Source organism: Macaca thibetana, chromosome 6, assembly GCF_024542745.1.
Source record: "Macaca thibetana thibetana isolate TM-01 chromosome 6, ASM2454274v1, whole genome shotgun sequence".
In the NCBI taxonomy this organism is placed as follows: Eukaryota; Metazoa; Chordata; class Mammalia; order Primates; family Cercopithecidae; genus Macaca; species Macaca thibetana.
The window spans coordinates 100,038,863-100,063,693 of record NC_065583.1 but is presented as its reverse complement, the minus strand read 5'-3'; the positions used below and the strand labels follow the sequence as shown (position 1 = coordinate 100,063,693).

Sequence of the window (24,831 nt, the reverse complement as noted above, 5' to 3'; positions counted from 1 at the left end):
CTCAAGCCTTCATTACTATGTACTCATTTGATAAAGGTGTGTAGCAACAGAGAATGGGATTGTGAATGGGAGACTAAGCTGTCTGCTGGTCTAATAAACTGTGAATGGTTTAATAATATTCTGTAACAATTTTAAATTGTTTAAATCCATTTATATTCAGAAAAATTCGGTGTGAGGCAAGTATCTGGAGTTACTGTGCTCCTGTGCTGCCTCCTACTACTGATTAAAATGACAGTGATAGATTAACCGATATTTTAAAAAATACCAGTTTGGGTAAGAAAATAAGGATTTGAGATTTATAACTTAGGATAAAATATCAGGCTGACTTAATCAAAAAGAGGCTAAAACAATAATTTTTAAAAATCACCTTAACTTTTCATTAAAGAATGCAAAATTATTCCTCTTGTCTCCCTTTTCCCTACTTTCTATTCCTACCTTCATGTAAACTTGCTCCAGATGAAGTATGGAAGATAGATACTTCAATTTATTTAAATATATCACTGCAAAAAAGCACAGCATTTTGTTCCTAAGCTTCTGATATCTTGATATGCTTGAGAAGTTTCTACTGATTCAGTGGTAGTCCTTTCAAATTCCCATGCAGAGATAACAGCATTTGTTATAGAAACTGGCCTATGGGCTTGGTCTTCTGATATAACTGGCTGGTTATATATATGTTTTTACTTATTTAGGAATGAAAAAATACTCTCACATTCATTTGGTTACTTACAGACATGACGTTTATACTTAAAGCCACTCAACTCATATCTGAACTATGTAACACGGTATTTCTATAAAACAGATTTTTTTTTTTTTTTTTTTTGAGATGAAGTATTGCTTTGTTGCCCAGACTGGAGTACAGTGGCACTCACTACAACCTCCACCTCCCGGGTTCAAGTGATTCTCCTGCCTCAGCCTCCCAAGTAGCTGGGACTACAGGCACCCGCCATCACGCCCAACTAATTTTTGTATTTTTAGTAGAGACAGAGTTTCACCATATTGACCAGGCTAGTCTTGAACTCTTGACTTTGTGATCCTCCCGCCTCAGCCTCCCAAAGTGCTGGACCGGAGTCTCGCTCTGCTGTCAGGCTGGAGTACAGTGATGCAATCTCGGCTCACTGCAACCTCCGCCTCCTGGGTTCAAGAGATTCTCCTGCCTCAGCCTCCCAAGTAGCTGGGATTACAGGTGTGCGCCACTACGCCCAGCTAATTTTTGTATTTTTAGTAGAGACGGAGTTTCACTATGTTGGCCAGGATGGTCTTGATCTCTTGACCTTGTGATCCGCCCACCTCAGCCTCCCAAAGTGCTGGGATTATAGGCAGGAGTCACTGCACCCGGCAGAGATTTTTATATTTTATAGAACTGAGAAATTATTGCAGCACCAAGAAGTCTGTTTTGAAACTAGAGCTTACTAATTTGACTAATGCTGAAAGTATAAATATAAGCAAAATGAGAACTCAAATTGCACAAATTAAAGTTATTTCTGAATCCCCATTTGAAATACACATCTTGAGGCCAGGCACAGTGGGTCACGTCTGTAATCCCAGCACTTTGGGAGGCCAAGGCAGGGAGATCACCTGAGGTCAGGAGTTCGAAACCAGCCTGGCCAACATGGTGAAACCCCGTCCCTAGTAAAAATACAAAAATTAGCTGGGTGTGGTGGCAGGCACCTGTAATCCCAGCTACTTGGGAGGCTGAGGCAGGAGAATTGCTTGAATCTGGGAGGCACATGTTGCACTGAGCTGAGATTGTGCCACTGCACTCCAGTCTGGATGACAGAGGGAGACTCCATCTCAAATATATATATATAAAAATATATATGTAAATATATAAAAATAGATATGTAAATATATAAAAAATATATAAATATATATGTAAATATACAATATATAAAATATGTATAAATACATGTGTATAAATATATACAATATATAAAATATATAAATATATACATATATAAATATATATACACACATGCATACATTTTGAAATATATGCATCCTAAATACATACACACAATAGTTGATAAAAATCCAAATGGATGTCAAAGGTATTTGTGATGTCAGAGATTATTTATAGAATACAAAAATGACATAGAGAAGGTAGTATTCACATTTGCAGGCATTCTAAGTAATTATACTTTACTCTTTTTTGATAAGCATCTTACTGTGTACAAAGGGTATTCAATTACTCTATTCTCTATTCCCTGGTGTTGTTTCTTTTCCCTTTTTTTTTTTTTTGAGATGTTGTCTCACTCTGTTGCCTAGGCTGGAGTGCAGCGACGCGATCTCCACTCATTGCAAGCTCCGCCTCCCGGGTTCACGCCATTCTCCTGCCTCAGTCTCCCGAGTAGCTGGGACTACAGGTGCCCACCACCACGCCTGGCTAATTTTTTGTATTTTTAATAGCGACAGGGTTTCACCGTGTTAGCCAGGATGGTCTCGATCTCCTGACCTCGTGATCTGTCTGCCTCAGTTTCCCAAAGTGCTGGGATTACAGGCGTAAGCCACTGCGCACAGCCACCTAGCATTGTTTCTTATACTGAAAATGGTACATGATTGCTTGGGAGGATGGGAATAGCAGATACTCTTTTCCCACAGTTGCCAACAGGGCTGTTTTCTCTGTTCCTCAATATAGTTTATAAGAGCCAACATTTCACTCCTAGCAGCATTTCTCTGATCTCCCTTGACTTCTCCCTCCAGCTACTGCCTCATGTCTCACTTTCCTTTAAAGCAAAACTCCTTGAATTGGCCATACTCATTGCCTCCAATTTCTCTCTTCTCAGCTTAACCTAGATGCACTTTTATGAGGCTTTCACCCCCAGCACTGCATTGAACAAGGCCACTAATGACTTCCTTGTTGTTAAATCCAATGGTCAACTGTGAGCCACTGACTCATCTGACCTATCAGCAGTACTGGATACAGCTGATCATTCTTCTCCTCAAAGCATTTTCCTCATTTGACTTCCAGCATACTTCCTTGCCTGGTTATCTTCCTGTATCAAGGGTTGCTTTTTTTTGGCTGGTTCCTCTTCATTTTCCTAATTTCTTAACATTCGAGTGTCCTGGGATCCATCATTGCACAGCGTCTTGTTCCATCTATGCTCACTATCTTGTTGATGTCATCCAGGCTCATAGCTTCAAATATAATCCATATGCTAGTGACTCTCAGAGTTATATCTCTAGCTCAAGCCTCAAACATAAAAATCCAGCCTCTCACATCTTGTTCCCTACTCAAAACCTCTTGCATGTCTAACAGCCGTCTCAATTTTAACAAGTTCACAATCAAGCTTCTAATATTCCATCTCACACCTCCTCTTGAAGTTTTATGCACATCAGTAAACAACTCCATTTTTCCAGCTGCACAGGACAAAAGCCTTGCATTCATCCTTGACTTGTCTTTTTATCTTGCCAACACATATCCAAACTATCATAAAAATCTGTTGGATCAAAATTGACAAATGGCATCTAATTAAACGTAAGAGCTTCTGCACAGCAGAAGAAACTATCAAAAGAGTAAACAGACAACCTATAGAATGGGAGAAAACATTTGCAAACTATGCATCTGACAAAGGTCTAATATCCACCAGCATCTATTAATATACGGCATTTATACAAGGTTACAAGGAAAAACAAATAGCCCCACTAAAAAGTGGGCAAAGGACATAGACACTTTTCAGAAGAAGACATACATGTGGCCAGCAAGCATATGAAAAAAAGGCTCATCACTGATCATTACAGAAATGCAAGTCAAAACCACAATGAGATACCATCTCACACCAGTCAGAATGGCTACTATTAAAATGTCAAAAAATAACAGATGCAGCTGGGCGCAGTGGCTCACGCCTGTAATCCCAGCACTTTTGGAGGCTGAGGCGGGCAGATCATGAGGTCAGGAGACATCAAGGTCATCCTGGTTAACACGGTGAAACCCCATGTCTATTAAAAATACAAAAAATTAGCCGGGTGTGGTGGTGCATGTCTGTAATCCCAGCTACTCGAGAGGCTGAGGCAGGAGAATCGCTTGAACCCAGGAGCGGGAGGTTGCAGTGAGCTGAGATCACGCCAGTGCACTCCAGCCGGGGTGACAGAGCGAGACTCCATCTCAAAACAAACAAATAAAACAAACAAACAAACCAAACAAACAACAAAACCATAACAAAAACCAAAGGATTTGTGGCCCCATCCTCCCTACCCCCAAGAATTCTAGTCCCCTAAGAGTTGGGTGACCCCTAGGACTCTCGTATTAGTATTCCACAGAACCCCCTTAGAGAAACTCTGGTCCTTACCCTTTGGATCTCTCATAGGCTACCTTTTATCACATTCATGTAGAACAGAAGTAGGCAAATTACGGCTCACAGGCCAAATGTTGCCCACCGCCTGTTTTTTTTTTTTTTTTGTAAGTGAAGTTTTACTAAAACACAGCCATGCTCTTTAATTTACATAATGTCTTTGGTTGCTTTTATGCTACAACCGAGTTGAGTGGTTGTGAGAAACCGTGTGACCTGCAAAGCCTACAATATTTTCTATCTGGCCTTTCACAAAAAAATTTTGTTGACCCCTGACATAGAACATAAGACAAATTGTTCCTGAACACTACCCAGTAATAAATTATTCTTTTAAAAAGCTAATGTCTTTCTAATATATGCTTAAGACAAATCTATTTCCCCTAAATAGGTAATTAATAATATATTTAATAACCTGTTCCTTATCTTTAATTCCCTAAAGAATGTGGAGCATTTTTGTTGCTGTAACCAATACTAAAATAAAACCTAAACTAAATTGTGTTATAAATAGTCTTTGCATATTTACAATTTGCTGTCTATATACATTTTTTTAAATCAAGAAACTTCAATAAAAACTACAGCACTCTGGGAAGAATTTTCAGTAATATTTTCAAAAGAAAAAGTATAATTTCAAATGATCTGAACAACAGCTAAGCTCTTATCTCAGATGTGATTGTAAACTATGATGCTTTATTGTTTCATACTAAATGTCTTGGACATCTTTGGCTTGCAGGAGTAGCATGAAAGTGAAAGGAAAACCTAATACTGGTCTAGAATGACCAACCTACGTTTCTCCTAAATACTCGGTATGGCAAACAAATAAAAAACAAAAAATTGGATTTCTAATAGGAAAGTGTTGCATTTGATTCTAACTGGAAAACCCAAGTAAAGACTCTGAATACCTGACACTCCCTTCTTTGCTCTCTGTCCATCCAGTTACTGCTGTAGGGTCTTTAGTTGCCTGAACTGCAATTTTTTAAAAAGCTTACTTAGTTACTCAAGCTGAGCAGTTTTAATTTGTTCTAATAGTTGAGGCCAGAAAAACTATTACCACAACTGCAGGACAACATTATCAAAGCCAGCAGTTGTTAGGCACCTTTATTTTTTTAGTTGCTTTTATCTTTATAACAGGGAAAGATTTGCTCTATTTTCAACATTTAGAATCTCTGTTCTTTAAAGATTCAAAATTATATTTTTAAGAAAATTAAACTTAGTTTTTATTTCTTGAGGTTTGATAAATAAGCCAACTTCCTCACCTCCACTATCTAAACCCTGGGTGTATTTAATTCTGAGAAATACTATTTCTAATGTCTGAATTTTTTGAACTATATATATTAATGCTGTTAGATATTCTAGTCTAATAAATTAGTTCTACATCAGATTTTCAGTACCCTACTCATTCAAACTAAGAAGGATATAACAAGTAATCTTTTGGTTCATTTATCTAAGATCTGAGATGGTATCTATAACTTCCTGAGAGGGAAAGGGAGTTTCTCCTGGCTCAGGGCACTTTCTGAGACTAATTTCTGAAACAGCCATAGTGAGGAAAGATAAGAGGAAAGGCAAACCACTGGAAGCGAAGGTAATGCCAAGACTAATAACAGAAGGAAATTGAGAAGGCATGTAGATTATGTAATTATATGTATATAAATGGCTGATTTACAAAGTCTGAATAGGAATAGCAGAGTAGATGAATATAGATACTAAGGTATCTTCAAAATGCAGAATTTATTTTCAGAAATAAATTAAACATCTATCTCCCAAAAACATTTAACCAGGACTTGTAAAACCATATATTACTGGTTTTCTTTTTCACTTTCGAGTGTTATATTAAATAATTATTTTTCTCATTTTTGATTCTTTTTCTTTTAAAATATCAAAAATATTGTACACTATGAGCTTTTTGTCCTTGTTGCTTTATGAATGTCATTTATATTGAGCCTTTCCTAGTCAATAATACCACCATGGAGAAAAGAGGAAATTTCTTACTATTTTTTTTTCTTATTGCGTTATTACTATGTCAAAGCATTAGGTCAGCTTGCTACAGTGCAGCCTTGCTAAAAATAGAAACTCTGGAAAAAGGCCCTGAACAAGTGGAGATATCTGCAAACTACCACTAGATGGCAAGGCAGCTTTACCACTGCCAATCTTAGGCCTGCAAACAAAATGTGACTTAAAACCTGCTGTCACATATTTTCTACTATATCCGAGTTTCATTCTACTTAGATTTTAAAATATGAATGACCACCTTGGTCTGAAACTAAATTACTTGGTATCCTTTATCATTAACATGTATTTATAATCTTATCCACGTCAAAGTCTTAAATTTACAACCCAACATCAACATATTACCAGTTTTTCAACAGTTTCAGCTAATAAAACTAAAGATCTAGTGACTAAAATATAGTAAATATAGCCAAGATAAAAATCAAAATACATGATAAAAGAGAACAAAGGTCTATACAGAGTTCAAAATTAGATATTTACAGGTATATCCCAGATTAGTTACAGACTCAAAGATATTATCCACATTAGCACCTATTAAAAGATTATGTTGTGTTTTTATATAAAGGATATAAATATATTTAGTTATCAGAGTGATAAAGAAGTTACAGTTTCCTTCTTAAACATATTCTTGTGGTAAAGAACATAAAGTAGGAAAAAGCATTTTTACCCGCTTCAATATATTTTTGGTTAAAATAGGAATGTCCATTGCATTAATGTTCTATAAGTTATAGTAAATTCACAAGAGAAGCTTCCTTGTTACTTACTCATCCATAAAATTACAGAACTTTACAAGGTAACAGAGTTAATACTCTAATTTTTTAAAGAAAAGAATTAGTACTTTTGTGTTATTTAGTGCATTTTATTAGTAGTAAATTATTTTGATCATTATACACAAGTGAGAAGTAAACCCACTTGGTATAAGGAAGGCTGCTACCTATTTATATTACAGGAATCAAAGTCCTTTGCCTGTCCTTTTGTATGAATGCCATGAGAATGAATAAACAGCAGATCAATGCTTTTAATACATAACTCAAATTTCTTAGCATACTATGAAATCTTTGAATAAGACAGGGATGTAAAAGAGTACAAACTCAGTTCTGGGTGCCTACAATGGATGTGTATTCACACCGTATCAAGATACTGTACTTGTTTCCACAAAAACTGCCGAACTTTTAGTTACATCAATGGCCATGTCTACTCTCTTCCCTCTGGATCCCAAGAAGCAGGACTTCCCAATTTAAGAAAGCTGCTCTAAAGTCATTCATCCATTCCATGGTGTCACTCTGAGGACTTACAGGGTTTCTTATACAAATTATTCATTTGAAAACAGACTCCAAGTAAATAACTACATGTCATACTTTAAATGGCTTTATTTTACTAACTTTATACCTCCTTTTGCATGTCTGACTAGTCCCACTGATTTTACTTAATTGGTGTCCTGCTCAGCAACAGAGGCTCTCTCATTTCAATAAAAACATCAAAGTTTAAGTATGAACAATGTCACAAATAGAAAGACACTAAAGACTGCCTTTCAGAATGGACTTATTAAGTGTATGAAGTCATATCATTATTATTTATTTTAGAGTTTAATTCATTGTATTTTTCAAATGTAGTTGTTATGGATTCACAAGTTCAGAGTTTGTGATCATTCTACTTGGTAATGAATTTAAGTCTATACTTACAGTCAAAGAGGGAGCTTGTTCTGTAATGTAAACAGGAAAAAAGGGAGTATGTTTGTCTATTTAGGAGAAATGTTTCAATGTAGTTTTTACAGTACGATCACAAAGTAAGGAGAGCTCAGAAATACTTAGGTGGGGCTTCATTTGCAAATTATAAATTCTTCTTCTTTACTTTAATTTATTCACTAATTCTAACAGGCTAAATTCTTTTTCGGTCCAGTCCATTCAGGCTATCTCCAAATAAGCTTTGCATTTACTAAGAATATATGTTATAAAATATTATCATTATCTAAAAGTCGAAGGCAATAGGAGGTAACCACCCTTCATAATTTCTAACCGCAACCAGGAGAGGCTGGAACAACTATTTAACACCATTTTGACTAAGTCTCTTTTGAACCAGGAATTCCCTGATATCCAAGTCTGGCTCTTTGGAGAATCTGAGTCTTTATCCTAGCCAGCCTTCTGGACCTTGTCACTTGAAGGAGCCACACCCAGCTCTTTTCCAATTGCTTCTATTCCTCTTTGCCTTGTCCTGAACTAATAATCAGGATTGTGCCTGATCTTGGGTATTAGAGTTTATGAACTGTGAACTGATACTCCATTACAGGTTCTCCAGATTTGGATCATTCTTGGAGATCAACATCTCTTTGGAATTAGATTAGAAATGGGGGTCTGAACTTGAATTATGATTGTCTGCTGCTATTTCTACTCATGGAAGGCAGCTACTCCTCACTAACTATATGTATTTTGACATTACGGCCAGAATCACACTGTAGTTCAGCAACTGCAGGAAACCAGTGGATATTTAGGACATACTTGAGTCATTTGATCCCATCATTATATGTACCAAAAGATAATAATATCATATGTCTTTTTAAAATTTTTGGTACTTTGAGTTAATACTTTAAAGAGGCATTTATAGGGAGACATATTTAAATGTTGAATAGAGGAAAAAAGTACTTGGGATTAGCTGAAATAGTTTGCCTAGAGAAAGAGAAATGGCTTGTGTATCAAATTCAAACATATCTGAAACTTTTTCAATCTCCTGTCTTTCATTACTCAGATAAAGACACTAAACTTATCCAGAGACCCAAAGTAGAAATCTCAGAATCATCCTTGATTCCTCTCTTTCTCTTCTACCCTAACTTTGGTTAATTAAGGCCTACCAAACATAACTATGAACTGTTTATTCCTTTCTAATTCTACTGCCAATGATCTTGAATCAGTTCAGAAAGTCTCTTCCTTGAGCTGCTATCATAGCCAACCTACTAACAGGGCTGCATCTGTAATGGATTCTTCTTTTTAAATATTAGTGTTTTTGGTAGTTCAGTTGTATATTCTCTTACCCTCTCATTCTGTACTTTCTCCCCAGACAATTCATCCACCCCTGAGGATTCGAGTACCCTTAATATGATATGGCCCTGCAATTTTTATCTCTAGTTTAGATTACCGTCCTAGACCTCAAACCTACGACAGGTCTATCAGCTTAATAGATACGTCTAATTGGAGGACTCACGGGAACCTCATCTGTACCACCTCAAACGTATTCCCCATTCTGTGGTCTGTAGCTCAGAAAATGGTACCTACATCTGCCCAGATTAGAGCCAGAAACCAGAATTATTATCCTTGAATTCCCTTATTTTGCATTATCCTGCATTTATTTCTGTCTCTCAAATCTATTTCATATCTCCCCATACTTACCACCACTATCTTAGTTAAGGCCACCATTACGTTTCACTTGGAGTACTGTAAATGACTCCTAAATTCTCTCCCTATCTTCAGACTTGTTCCTCTGCAATTCTGGCTACACAATGTAGCTGGACTGATTTTTCTAAAAATGCAAATATGAACATGTTTGTCTCCTGCTTAAAATCCTCCAGTAGTTTAGTACTGCCTTTAGGATCAAGTTCACACTCTTCTAACCTACAAGGGTCCTACAGTCCCTCTCAAGCTTCATCACCAGCTACTCTCCCTTTAGCTAATTAAGCTCCAGTTTTCCTTGGTCTCTCTCTCTCTCCTTTTCCCTCTGGATCTTTGTAAATTATTTTCCCTCTTCCTAGAAAGTTCTTCCCCTCTTTTCCTTTGTCTAACTCATAACTCATCCTTAAATGCCAAATTGGATTTCATTTACTATTTTGACAATTCTTTTTACGCATCTCCCAAGATTTGGTTTGGGGGCCTTCTGATTTGTTCTAAGAGAACACTACAGCCATTTTCTTTCTATGCTGTAATGGCCTCTTCTCTCATTTATCACATTGTAGGGCTTCTTGAGGGCAGGGATTTTGTATACAACTCTCTCACAGGTGCCTACCACAGCCTGAATCTACCATTTAGTATGAATTCAGGTCATTGCCCTTCCTAAAGATCTCTGATGGCTCCTACTGAATAAAGACTCAAGTTCTTAACATGTGGCATGCTAGCGCATATCTTTCCAATTTTATGTCTTGGAACTCCTACCTACCCTCCCGCCTACCTTCTGTATGTATTACTCTGAACACCTCTGCACAGATCATTTTGATGCAGTCACACTTTTGCTTATACTATTCTGACTTTCTGAAATGCAATTCCCCTGCTTATTTTGGTGGACAATGTTTTCCATACTACTCTTATCTCCAACTCAGGTAGATTTAATGGCTCTCTCATCCAGGTCATCACAGAACTTTAAACTTTACTCTGTTAAAACACATATTTCACTGTATTATAGTTATTTATTTTTAATAATGCCTCACGGGCTATGCAATAAGCTTCAGGAAGGTACACACTACACCTGCTCGTTTTTAGATGCCTACTACAGTGCCTGGCATACAGTAGTACTCAAATATTTATCACATTGGAAAAACTAAAAGCTAACTGTTTCAATTACCCTTACTGAGACTTTGAGACAAAAGATAGGGAAAGGGAGAACAGTTCATTCTACAAAATGTGAAAATGCAAATGTATGGATTTATACATCTTTGCTTAACCCTAGAATGAAAGAATCTGGCTTCCTCCCCAACCTGCTCCCTCTTTTAAAAGTGCCTCTTAGAGACTTTCAGTAACTCTCAAATATACATTATTCTGATTTACTCTGTTAACTCCTACCCATCTTTGGCAAGAGAAATAAGGGGATGAGGAAAAAATAAAATGAACTGGAAATATTTCATGAATAACAATCAACTACGAGACTTAAAAGATAAATTCAATGGCAAAAGTCCAGACCACTTTGATTTGAATCCAAGCCCTGTAACTTTCTGACTTTGTATAAATCACTTAGCTATCAATGCCTTGGTTTCTCTATCTGTACAGTGGGAATGATAATAATACATATTTTACATCTAGGGATATTGTGAGGATTAGAGTTTATATATGTAAAGCATTTAGAATGAAGCATGGCATGTCGTTAGCAGTTAAGTGTTAGTTTTATTATCAATATCTGAAATGGTGGTGGTTTAATTAATAATCAAGAGTTACAGTCTATTCCTAGATTATAAGATAGTGCCCCCATGACAGAATGTGAGCTCTAAGAAGACTTTTCTGGACTACTTGGGTATTAATACAGAGTAGCTGAATAAATAACCATGTTCTAAAGGACTACAGCTGGATCTCTGTTTTAATTAAGACCTTTTATTCAATTGATATACTTTGGAAAATTATTTATAATTGTATTTCTTTATTTTCACATTTATAAGTACATTGATGATCCTGCAATGATGGTGTGAATTAGCTAACAAATCATTATGAAGAACTCTGAAAATACAAAACTGAACTGACAAATTAGTTTATAAGTACCTAATGTAATTCATTAACAATACAGCATATTACCTTAGGTCCTGTAATGCCTTTCAACTCTAGTTCTTAGTTCCTAAGTTCTTAATTTTCTTAAATGGTATAATAAAATTAACTATAATTAATTTAAAAATAAATTTTGGAATTTATGTTGGTTTGAGTTAGAAAACTGTCAGATTTAAGAAGTAGATGCTGTGAAATTTTAAATAGTTAAATACTGTATTGTACTGTATTGTCATTATAAAATTGTTACCATCATTGTTAAAATAAGTGGTCTTGTTGAAATTTAAGAATATTCACATATATTTGAAATCTGATCTTAAAATGTTATACAATATTAATAAAAATTCCAGCTTAAAAGCCCCAAAGATAATTCTCAAACATATTTTGATATAGCCTGTAATTCTTGATAAATTAATGTTATAATTTAGTTATATTTTGAAAGTACAGCCAAATCTTAATTATCTTGTCTATGGAGATATGAATAGCTTGTATAGTTAATATCCATTTCTTTTCAGAACCTCATATTTAGTCTGTTCTCCCACAAAATATTTACCACCACAAAATATTTACCACAGTTAATTTAATGTGCTAATTTGTATTTCTCAACTCCTTTTCTTTCTTAATTAACAACAAAATGACTAAGTAAATAAATACATAATCTAACAACATATAAAACATAAGAAAGGGATATAATTGATAACCAATCTGAATATTCAAGAGTTAGCTACACATTATTGTTTACCTTAAGAATTAAAATAGCCTTATCTTCCTTCATATCTTTAATAAAATCAAACAGGAGTTCCTATGCCTTAACATTCCTAGTCAGAGTTTCTCTGAGTACCTGAAAGAACCCTGGTGGTACAGGACCTACTGGCATGCCATCTCCTGGGGGAATGTTTCCTAGCACTGGACTGGGAGCTGCTGCAGCACTCTGCAAAGAATAAAGGAGAAACAAACCTATATCATTACAGAGAAGGCACAAAACCAAAGACTAATGATAATAGATTGCAGGACGGGATGCTCTTTCATGCCTGGGAACAAATACTGGTAATTTTCCCCATCCTAGAAGTAAACTGAGATACAATAGTTTAGTATATGACTGGTTTAATTAGTTGGTTTTAACAAGTCTCTTTAAACTTTGTGAAGTCAAATAAATTTAATAATGGATATTTTGATGATATAGTAAATGCAAATAGTACTATGACAAAATAATAAAAGCCTTAGTAAATGCTTTAATACTTTAAGGCACAGGCATCTGAAATGGCAACATCAAAAACAAATAGGTGAATAAATAGGTAAAAAGTTTGAAGATGGTGGGGTGGATTGTAGGAGTTGACAAAAATAATTCTCTTTTTTTAAGATTATGCTTTTATGTCATAAACAAGTATAATTAAATTTCCTGCCTATAGGTGGCAACACTCACATTATTCACTTTCTGATATACTGTAACTGGTAGCCAAAATATATAGGGTGGTGAGGACAAAAAAGTAAATAAAGGATTGAATAGGAGAAAAAAATTAGATTTGGAGACAATAGTCTCATACAAATTATGAAAAAAATCAAATTGAAAAATTCAAAGTCTGCTTCACTTGCAAATTATTTCATGGAATCCTGGCATTTTATAAAATAGGAGTATGAAAAACTTTGGGTTAGACTCTTTGTAATAAAATCAACATTATAGATTTAATACTTACATAGGGAAGTTATACATACAACTGTTCTACAATCATAGATTTCTTCCCTCAACCTGATTAGACATATTACAAATACTAAAAACAGTCCAGAAGGGATCAGAAATATGCTGAAGATAGATCAGTTTGAATTGAACAGTTCTGCTATGAAGAGAAATCAAAGCAAAACTTGTATCTAGTGTATCTCTTGCACTATCTTCACCTATATTTCAGTGTATTCATTCATGCATTAATATTCCATTATAAGATGTAAAATCTCAGTATGTTTGTAGCACTCATTTCCCAGTATATAAATTGATAAAAAATACTAAATATGTTTATTTTATAGTACTGACAGTTGTTAAATAATTAAGGCCAATGATTTTAGTATTTCCTGAGGAAGTCTAGATTTAAATGTGATTATCTGAAATGTTGCTTACCTATGAATGTCAAAATTTTAAACTTCTGATAAGGCATATGAATATAAAAGAAGAAATAGTATTTCTTAGATTTTAAGATGAAACATGAGTCTATTATTCTAAGAAAAAACATGCAATTTCAATTAGTGCATATTAATGGAATACCTACCATTTGTCAGTTATTGCTCTATTGAGCTTTATATAGCAACACTCATGTTTTTAAAAAATGAGAAGTAAATTGCTTTTTTTCATTTTAACTAAACTTGTGTAAAATTTTAATACAACAATGTTAGGGTAAGAAGGAAAAAGTATCATCAAACACAAACTCTTTTAGTTTAAATAAATATGATTACAGCCAGATCTAGGAAGAAAGATTTGATCTGTATCTTTGTGGCTGAAATTACTGTCATGTAGAAACTGCTCTTCGTATGAAAAGCTAGACATAGCCTATCACTATTGTTATAATTAACTGCAGAATAGAAAATTGTTTTACAATAAAAAGACATATTAAAAAAGACAAATTTGGAAATCACACTCACCTGTACTTTCAAATGTATACTGTAACACTGAGTATGTGTACAAAGTGACAAAACACAATTTACTGAGTTACTAAAACTTTTTAGTGTAGTTCAGAGATATAATTTCTCCCTCAATTCCAGTTGCCTAAGAACTACATAAAATATGTTTTCTTCTCTATTCAAAGGAATAGGCATTTGTATTCATTTGTAGCTGACCTAAAATTCAACAGGTAATCGATGCTGGTAAAGAAACATGTAAAATTCACAGTTAAATATTTGACTGATTGCTTATTTATTTTTTTCTTTTTTGGCAGGCTACATTGTTTAAAGGTGTATCATATGCTAGGTTGGTAGGGTTTTCTTCCAAGTTCTTAATTATATATGTTTCCTGGGTTTTCTTCTTGCTATTATGTAAAAGCAAAATAAATCATTTGGATGAAGATTTAAGCAAGTTAAACCTTTAAAATGGCTTCTGAATTTTCATCTTATGCCTTTAAACATATTTAATAAATTCAATAAGAATACTGAATTTATTCTCTCTTCTTACATGCAGTCAAGGATTTTTAAGTTTTGTAATATAATAGTTAATGTAATAGGAAAAAGAATCTTTGCCCTCATAAAGTCAGCATTCTAGTGAGGGAAGAAAGACAATGAGTAAAACAAACCAAATATATTTATCCATGATCTAAGAAGAAAAAAGGATGGGGAATAGAGAATTCCCAGTAAAATAGGCAAGGATTGTAATTTTAAATAGGATAGTCAAGCAATCAACAAATCAAACAAATGAATGAATCCAGTTACAGTGACTACTAACTGATTTCCCTTCCTACATTTCAAGATGTACGACATTTTTACAGTTTGCACCTATTCCTTCACAGAGGCACAATAATTTTGTGGAAGTTCCTCTTTCTTAATATTCATACTTTAGGCACAACAATAGAAGTGTCTTGAAAACAAGGATTTTTATAGCTAGATGATTCATCGTATACAACATGATGAGTTATCCGATGTGATAGCAACTTCTAGCCTTGACCTAAGGACACAAAGTGAAGTGTGCTGAATGCCGGTAATTATCCAGTATACCCAGCACAAAGCACTAGTCCACAGCATTTTGGCCCAAACTTCACTTTTTGGACCACATTTTTTAGCTAAATTATCCATTCACTCTGCTGGGATTTATTGGCAAAAGATAATTCCCTCTTTACTGTATTATGCGGACTCAGCTTACGGTACCATTTGGTTGGTACACTTTGTTGATCATTAACATGTGCTGATAATAAACACTATAGAGGTACACTAAATGGTGCTCTCAGCATTGTAAAAGAGTATATTTCTCAAACTGCCTAAGTAGCTAATTTATATACAGTAGCAAATAAATAATGCATGCTTTGAAATTGTAAGGTAAATAAGAAGCTTTGGGAATTAGAAATTTATTTAGATGGGAGAAGTACCACAGTTCTTGGGTTATATTGCTGAAATTTCTGAGACTTCTCTCAAGTTTACTTCCAACTCATGAGTCAAATTTGTGCGTGATCCCCAGAAAGTTGTTGTTGGGCCTGAATCACAAAGCATGTATTATTACTCTAAGATGTTGTGACAAAATCACAAAAGGAGAGCAAACAGTTTAATTATAGTTAAGAACTACTAGAAAGCATTAGTTTCACTGAATTTATGTGAATTCCCATTGGAGTAGCATAGAAAATCCTTTACTATATAATATATCCATGACTACTTAGGATTGAGTTTTCATTATAGCTCTCTCTTAAAAGAGAAAAACATACAAATAATATGGATTTACAATATTTCCTCTAACTAAACTGAATATATAAGACTTCAGTGCAGATATAACAATATTATCATTAAAAGTGTTTTGTTCCTTCTAACAGATCAATTTGCATGCTTTTATCATGCACTGCCAGATAATGTATTTTCTAACTGCTCTTGTAGCATTTACTTAGCCATCTGTCCTAAATTTCAAGTTTGTTTTTTTTTTTTTTTTGAGTGACAACTTTTTTATTGCTTTTTCATTTTCCCAAATCACAAATATAATTTTACTGACTTTTTATAAATCCAATATTTTAAATTTGGTGTTGTCAAATCAACTAAAGTATGGAACAATTATTTGTTTTCTTATTGTTTTCTCAAGGAAATATTAAAATGAACTTACAGTTATGAAAGTTCGTATCTTTCTTCATGTTTCTATGTAGTTACATTTTGTTCAGTTTGTGTGATCATCATCTTCTCTGGAACTTTTGGCACTTACATCATTCTACCTTCTAAGAAGGCATAGGTCAATATGTTTATGTTATTTATTTCATCATTTCCCATTTTCCTGTTTCTCTGAAATGCTATTATATGACTGATTTTTAAAAATATTTTATTCTAATTCCCTATTTTCTGAATTTCAAGAACAGAGAAATATACTCTTATTTTATATTTTTCTCCTGTTAAATAAAAACTTGAAATAAAAGTTAAAAACCTTCTTATTTTAAATTACTTATTATCACTGTTGGTTTCTGACAGCGAAAAAAGTTGTATATACTCTGTATGAAAGTTTCAAAGCAACAGGCATTAAATACAAATTTGTTTAAAAATAAAATTAGGATGCAATTTATTACTAAACACAATTAGCATTTATCAAGATTCTACACATTGAATAACAATTTATTTACTAAGAATGCTAGAGAACTGTTTGCCTAATTATACAGTGAAGAATCAAGACAGTCTATATTTGGTAAAATAGGAAAAACAATTTTACGTGTATGAAAAGCATTTTAAGTACATGAAGATAATAATATAGTATTATTCATATATATGAAGATAATATAGTATTATTCATATATATGAAGATAATATATTATTATTCATATATATGAAGATAATAGAGGAATTAAAATAGTGCTATGATTATTAGAAACTGGAAAGGGGATTAAAGGGAGGGGTGAGTAGGAAGAGGTTGAGCAGGGGATTACAGATTTTCCTTATTTAGCCATCTGTACTGTTTTTAAGCTGCTATGGTACGAATGTGTCCCCTCCAAAATTCAGGTGTTGCCAGTGTGATAGTATTATGAGGCGGGCCCTTTAGGAGGTGAGTAGGTCTTGTGGGTTCCTCCCTTGTGAATGATATTAGGTGTCTTATAAAAGGGCTTGCTTGATGGAAGGAGTTCATTGTAGTTTTCCCTCTGCCACGTGAGGATGCTGCAAGAAAGCCCCCACCAGACCCAGATGCTGGTGCCTTAATCTTGGACTTCCCTGCCTCCAGAACTATGAGAAATAAGTTTATGTTCTTTATAAACTACCCAGTCTTGGGTATTCTGTTAGAGCAGCACAGAATGAACTAAGACATAAGCCATCGGTAGGTACTTTTTGAAAAACATTTGAAATAATGATAGTAGGTATCTTATGTTGGCAACTTTAGTGTAAAGCACAGTAAAATATTTTGGCTATTGGTTGAGGACATATTATTTATCATACTAAAAAATCATCATTTGCCTAGTACTATAAAAAACATTTTTCAAAGAAATCAGGAATAAGAAAAGATGCTTTTTGCGTTTTCATTTTTTGAGTAGTATTATTTAGTGTTTCTTTTGGGAAGCAGGAGATAAGTAATCATATATTGATAGTTTTCTTAAATCATCATTGTATTTCTGAGATAAGTCATGCTTGATCATCATGCATGATGCATTTAATAGGCTACTGAATTATATTTGGTAACATTTTATGTAGGAGTTTTATATCTCTATTCTCAATGAGACGGGTCTAGAATGTCCTTTGATGTATTATATTTTTCAAGCTTGAGCATCAGGATTATTCTACCTTTTCAAAAGGAATTGATGGCAAATTATTTTTTATAATGCTTTGAAGAAGTTTATATAACATGGTATTTATCTACTTATTGAAAGTAGATAAAGCAGTAAAACTGCCTAAGACAAAGGCAATTTTGGAAAGAATTATTATCTTTTTATATTTTCTACCTCTCTTTTCTTCAATTTGGTTCATTTACATTTTCTCAGAACACTTCATTTCATTGAAATATTTAGTTTTATCCATATATACACTACTTTTACATAATTTATAAAAGTCCTCTGTAGCAGGTGTGAGAGACACTGCTAAGTAGACCACAAAAGTATGTTTTTCCTTTCTTCTACCAGTCAGGCACATGGCATCCCAGCTGTATTACATTTCTCAGTCCCGTGTTTTCTCACCAAATACCAGGTTCTTACTGATGGAATATAAGCAGAAGAGACACATGTCACTTCTAGAACTTTGGTCGTAAGATCTTGTTTGTAATGCTTCCTCCTTTCCTTCTCCTCCTATTGTCTGGAACACAAATGTTTCACAGATCTAATTTCTGCCACGCAGACTAAAAAAAAAGGATGCCTTATACAATGGCAGAGCACCCGTTAGTTTCAATCTCTGGGTGACTTCGTGGAGCAGAGTCTGCCCACCTGCCCTGGACTGTCTTTCTGAATTGTAGGTCCCCAGAGATAATTATTTATTTCCTCCCTCCAAAACTGAATTAGCATTCTCATCATCTTTCCCAGGAATTGGTCTATTAATTTACTTTTTTTCTGTTTCATTAACATGTTTACTTCTCTTTAACAAATTATTTGCATTCTCCTGCCTTTTTAAGGTTTTATTATTTATTTTCAAACATCTTAATTAAATTAGTAGCTTCCCCCCCCCCTTTCTTTTTTGAGATGGAGTCTCACTCTGTTGCCCAGGCTGGAGTGCAGTGGTGCTGTCTTGGCTCACTGCAACCTCTGCCTCCCAGGTTCAAGTAATTCTCCTGTCTCAGCCTCCCAATTAGCTGGGACTACAGGCACCTGCCACCACACCAGCTATTTTTTGTATTTTTAGTAGAGACAGGGTTTCACCATGTTGGCCAGGCTGGTCTCGAACTCCTGACCTCAAGTGATCCACCCACCTTAGCATCCCAAAGTGCTGGGATTATAGGCGTGAGCCACCACGGTGCTCTATTTTGCCCTCTTTTTAAAATCCAAAGAAAATAAAACTACAAATTTGGCTCTGGATCTACCCTGGGTTGCATCTGCAAAGTTTGACATTGGTGTTCACAATTTTTTTCTTAAGCCATCTAATGATTATAATTTATTTGCCAAACAGTTATTGAATGCAACTAGCAATGGATATTACCGTAATTCAATGATTTACGAAAAAAATGAGAACACCTATATCAAGTTTGCAGATGTAATAAAAGATGCACTTTAATTCACAAATAGTTGGAGATTTTATTTTTTAATTTGTTTTTTTTCTAGTTTTCCAGTTGTGGCCAGGTGAGACGTATTATGCAATTTTTGTATTTAGAAATGTATTGAACAATTTTTGTGGTCTAATCAATGATTGTTATAATTTCCCATGGCTACTTAGTAAATATCCTTATTCTCTGTCTACATTTTTATCTATTGGCTTAATATCTTCATATTGCCTCTAATGTTTGTCCCTTGCTCTTTCAAATATATATACAATGCCCACATTGTTGTCTGTCCATTTCTCCTTGTGCTTCTACCAATGTTTGCCTTACATATTTTAATTCTGTGTTCATTAGCACAATGTTTATCTTTACTGTGGATTCTATCCTTTATTAAAGTCACTTTCTTTTTCATGTTTAGTAATCACTGCCTTGAATCTATTTTGTCCAAAATTAATATTGCAAGATCAGCTTTCCTTTTGTGTTTGCATAATAAATCATCTCCTATCCATTTATTTTTAAACTTTATGGCTATATTTTATTTAACTGTTTTACTTGTTAGTAGAAAAGTTTCTAAAATGCATCTAATGAGATGTCCTTTAAAATTAGAAAAAAAAACTTTCTTTATCCTAAGCTTTAAAGGTATTAAAGTTAAGACAAACAATATTGTATGCCTTTCCCTATGAAAAACAAATAAGCTAGCTTATTATTCCTATTCTACATCTCCCTGTTCCGCTTCCCAATCCTTATTATAAACATCTGGTGTTTTAGGCATACATTTTTGTTTTTATCATCTCTTCTTCATTAATAATTTTTAACTTTTACCTTCAGTTTTGTAACCATACTCTTAGCATCCAAAATAATAACTTCAATTTTATCTAATTTTTTAATAACATAACTTCACTATGCTTGAGTTTTAATTTTTATACATTTCTTAATGGGACAGAGAGTATATGGATGTTGTTTTCCAAATCCTTATATGCAAGCAAGTGTCATTGACGACTCTCATCAACACTATAGTTAACTAGTGTTGTCTAGTCCTTAGTGGTACAGAGAAGTCTGATACCATCTTGATTTTCGTTCCTTGGGATATAATCTGTTTTTATCTTCTAAAGATTTGAAGGACATTTTCTTGATACTTTTAATTCTCAAATGTTTCAATTCTGTATCTAGGTATTGGTCTCTTTAAATTACTTGCCTGGAATAAGGTGAACCTTTCCAGTGTTCATACTTAGTTTCCTTTTTGTTGTAATGTTGGAAAGTTGGGGGAAAATCTTTTTAGTTAATAGGTGTAAAGCAAAGATCTGGTAAACCTCAGAAGGGTCATCTTTTGCAAATGTTATTAACAACTAGATAAACAGTTGCAATGTAATTGATGACTGGGGAAATATGCTTAAGAATCTTGCCAGAAGGATTTTTACAGGTTATTGGTATCATGTGAAACTAGTACACTTGTAGAAATCACATTACATATATATATATATAATGTGCGATAAAATATTAATAAATTTGACTAAGTGACCCTTCCCTTCCGATACTATCCAAATAAAAATTCTGAACTATGAGAAAAACAGTATACATAAAATATGTTCTGTGATATATTTACAGTAAGAAATATTCAAAGTAACCCAAAAATTCAGCAGTAATATAACGCTTAAATTGCAGTACATCTAAATTATGGAACATGATTCAACCATTACAAATAATGGTTACAAATGGCATTATTTGAAAAATGTGGGAACCTGTTGGTTATACAATGCCGTGGGAAGCACACCAAATACAGAATTGAGTGTAACATGATTTTAATTATGCAAATGATAAAAGGTAATATATAACAGAGTGAACATATAGTGTTAGCTTAGAGTAATGTACCTGAGTGATTTTTTTGTTTGTTTGTTTGTTTGTTTTTTGTTTTTCTTTTATTTATTATTATTATACTTTAAGTTGTAGGGTACATGTGCATAACGTGCAGGTTTGTTACATATGTATACTTGTGCCATGTTGGTGTGCTGCACCCATCAACTCATCATTTACATCAGGTATAACTCCCAATGCAATCCCTCCCCCCTCCCCCCCCCCATGATCCCCATGATAGGCCCCTGTGTGTGATGTTCCCCTTCCTGAGTCCAAGTGATCTTATTGTTCAGTTCCCACCTATGAGTGAGAACATGTGGTGTTTGGTTTTCTGTTCTTGTGATAGTTTGCTAAGAATGATGGTTTCCAGCTGCATCCATGTCCCTACAAAGGACGCAAACTCATCCTTTTTGATGGCTGCATAGTATTCCATGGTGTATATGTGCCACATTTTCTTAATCCAATCTGTCACTGATGGACATTTGGGTTGATTCCAAGTCTTTGCTATTGTGAAGAGTGCTGCAATAAACATACGTGTGCATGTGTCTTTATAGCAGCATAATTTATAATCCTTTGTGTATATACCCAGTAATGGGATGGCTGGGTCATATGGTACATCTAGTTCTAGATCCTTGAGGAATCGCCATACTGTTTTCCATAATGGTTGAACTAGTTTACAATCCCACCAACAGTGTAAAAGTGTTCCTATTTCTCCACATCCTCTCCAGCACCTGTTGTTTCCTGACTTTTTAATGATTGCCATTCTAACTGGTGTGAGATGGTATCTCATTGTGGTTTTGATTTGCATTTCTCTGATGGCCAGTGATGATGAGCATTTTTTCATGTGTCTGTTGGCTGTATGAATGTCTTCTTTTGAGAAATGTCTGTTCATATCCTTTGCCCACTTTTTGATGGGGTTGTTTGTTTTTTTCTTGTAAATTTGTTTGAGTTCTTTGTAGGTTCTGGATACTAGCCCTTTGTCAGATGAGTAGATTGCAAAAATTTTCTCCCATTCTGTAGGTTGCCCGTTCACTCTGATGGTAGTTTCTTTTGCTGTGCAGAAGCTCTTTAATTTAATGAGATCCCATTTGTCAATTTTGGCTTTTGCTGCCGTTGCTTTTGGTGTTTTAGACATGAAGTCTTTGCCCATGCCTATGTCCTGAATGGTACTACCTAGGTTTTCCTCTAGGATTTTTATGGTATTAGGTCTAACATTTAAGTCTCTAATCCATCTTGAATTAATTTTCCTATAAGGAGTAAGGAAAGGATCCAGTTTCAGCTTTCTACTTACGGCTAGCCAATTTTCCCAGCACCATTTATTAAATAGGGAATCCTTTCCCCATTTCTTGTTTCTCTCAGGTTTGTCAAAGATCAGATGGCTGTAGATGTGTGGTATTATTTCTGAGGACTCTGTTCTGTTCCATTGGTCTATATCTCTGTTTTGGTACCAGTACCATGCTGTTTTGGTTACTGTAGCCTTGTAGTATAGTTTGAAGTCAGGTAGCGTGATGCCTCCAGCTTTGTTCTTTTGACTTAGGATTGTCTTGGGGATGCGGGCTCTTTTTTGGTTCCATATGAACTTTAAAGCAGTTTTTTCCAATTCTGTGAAGAAACTCATTGGTAGCTTGATGGGGATGGCATTGAATCTATAAATTACCTTGGGCAGTATGGCCATTTTCACGATATTGATTCTTCCTATCCATGAGCATGGTATGTTCTTCCATTTGTTTGTGTCCTCTTTTATTTCACTGAGCAGTGGTTTGTAGTTCTCCTTGAAGAGGTCCTTTACATCCCTTGTAAGTTGGATTCCTAGGTATTTATTCTCTTTGAAGCAATTGTGAATGGAAGTTCATTCCTGATTTGGCTCTCTGTTTGTCTGTTACTGGTGTATAAGAATGCTTGTGATTTTTGCACATTAATTTTGTATCCTGAGACTTTGCTGAAGTTGCTTATCAGCTTAAGGAGATTTTGGGCTGAGACAATGGGGTTTTCTAAATATACAATCATGTCATCTGCAAACAGGGACAGTTTGACTTCTTCTTTTCCTAACTGAATACCCTTGATTTCTTTCTCTTGCCTAATTGCCCTAGCCAGAACTTCCAACACTATGTTGAATAGGAGTGGTGAGAGAGGGCATCCCTGTCTTGTGCCAGTTTTCAAAGGGAATTTTTCCAGTTTTTGCCCATTCAGTATGATATTGGCTGTGGGTTTGTCATAAGTAGCTCTTATTATTTTGAGGTACGTTCCATCAATACCGAATTTATTGAGCGTTTTTAGCATGAAGGGCTGTTGAATTTTGTCAAAAGCCTTTTCTGCATCTATTGAGATAATCATGTGGTTCTTGTCTTTGGTTCTGTTTATATGCTGGATTATGTTTATTGATTTGCATATGTTGAACCAGCCTTGCATCCCAGGGATGAAGCCCACTTGATCATGGTGGATAAGCTTTTTGATGTGTTGCTGAATCCGGTTTGCCAGTATTTTATTGAGGATTTTTGCATCGATGTTCATCAGGGATATTGGTCTAAAATTCTCTTTTTTTTGTTGTGTCTCTGCCAGGCTTTGGTATCAGGAGGATGTTGGCCTCATAAAATGAGTTAGGGAAGATTCCCTCTTTTTCTATTGATTGGAATAGTTTCAGAAGGAATGGTACCAACTCCTCCTTGTACCTCTGGTAGAATTCAGCTGTGAATCCATCTGGTCCTGGACTTTTTTTGGTTGGTAGGCTATTAATTATTGCCTCAATTTCAGAGCCTGCTATTGGTCTATTCAGGGATTCAACTTCTTCCTGGTTTAGTCTTGGAAGAGTGTAAGTGTCCAGGAAATTATCCATTTCTTCTAGATTTTCCAGTTTATTTGCATAGAGGTGTTTATAGTATTCTCTGATGGTAGTTTGTATTTCTGTGGGGTCGGTGGTGATATCCCCTTTATCATTTTTAATTGCGTCGATTTGATTCTTCTCTCTTTTCTTCTTTATTAGTCTTGCTAGTGCTCTGTCAATTTTGTTGATCTTTTCAAAAAACCAACTCCTGGATTCATTGATTTTTTGGAGGGTTGTTTGTGTCTCTATCTCCTTCAGTTCTGCTCTGATCTTAGTTATTTCTTGCCTTCTGCTAGCTTTCGAATGTGTTTGCTCTTGCTTCTCTAGTTCTTTTAATTGTGATGTTAGAGTGTCAATTTTAGATCTCTCCTGCTTTCTCTTGTGGGCATTTAGTGCTATAAATTTCCCTCTACACACTGCTTTAAATGTGTCCCAGAGATTCTGGATATGTTGTATCTTTGTTCTCATTGGTTTCAAAGAACATCTTTATTTCTGCCTTCATTTCGTTATGTACCCAGTAGTCATTCAGGAGCAGGTTGTTCAGTTTCCATGTAGTTGAGCGGTTTTGATTGAGTTTCTTAGTCCTGAGTTCTAGTTTGATTG

At 34.7% G+C, this 24,831-nt stretch overlaps 1 protein-coding gene across 5 annotated transcripts in view; it reads right to left on the bottom strand.

Annotated features, from left to right (window-relative positions):
- The window catches only part of SSBP2 (single stranded DNA binding protein 2), a 334,150-nt gene that overhangs the window by 77,938 nt on the left and 231,381 nt on the right, over nucleotides 1-24,831 (bottom strand). For 3 of the 5 annotated variants that reach the window (XM_050795692.1, XM_050795696.1, XM_050795697.1), the window contains one exon: nucleotides 12,579-12,668. The exons of the other annotated variants lie outside the window; for them this stretch is intronic. In XM_050795692.1, coding sequence (XP_050651649.1) covers nucleotides 12,579-12,668 — 90 coding nt within the window. The remainder of the gene's footprint in view (nucleotides 1-12,578; nucleotides 12,669-24,831) is intronic. 5 annotated transcript variants of the gene reach the window in all.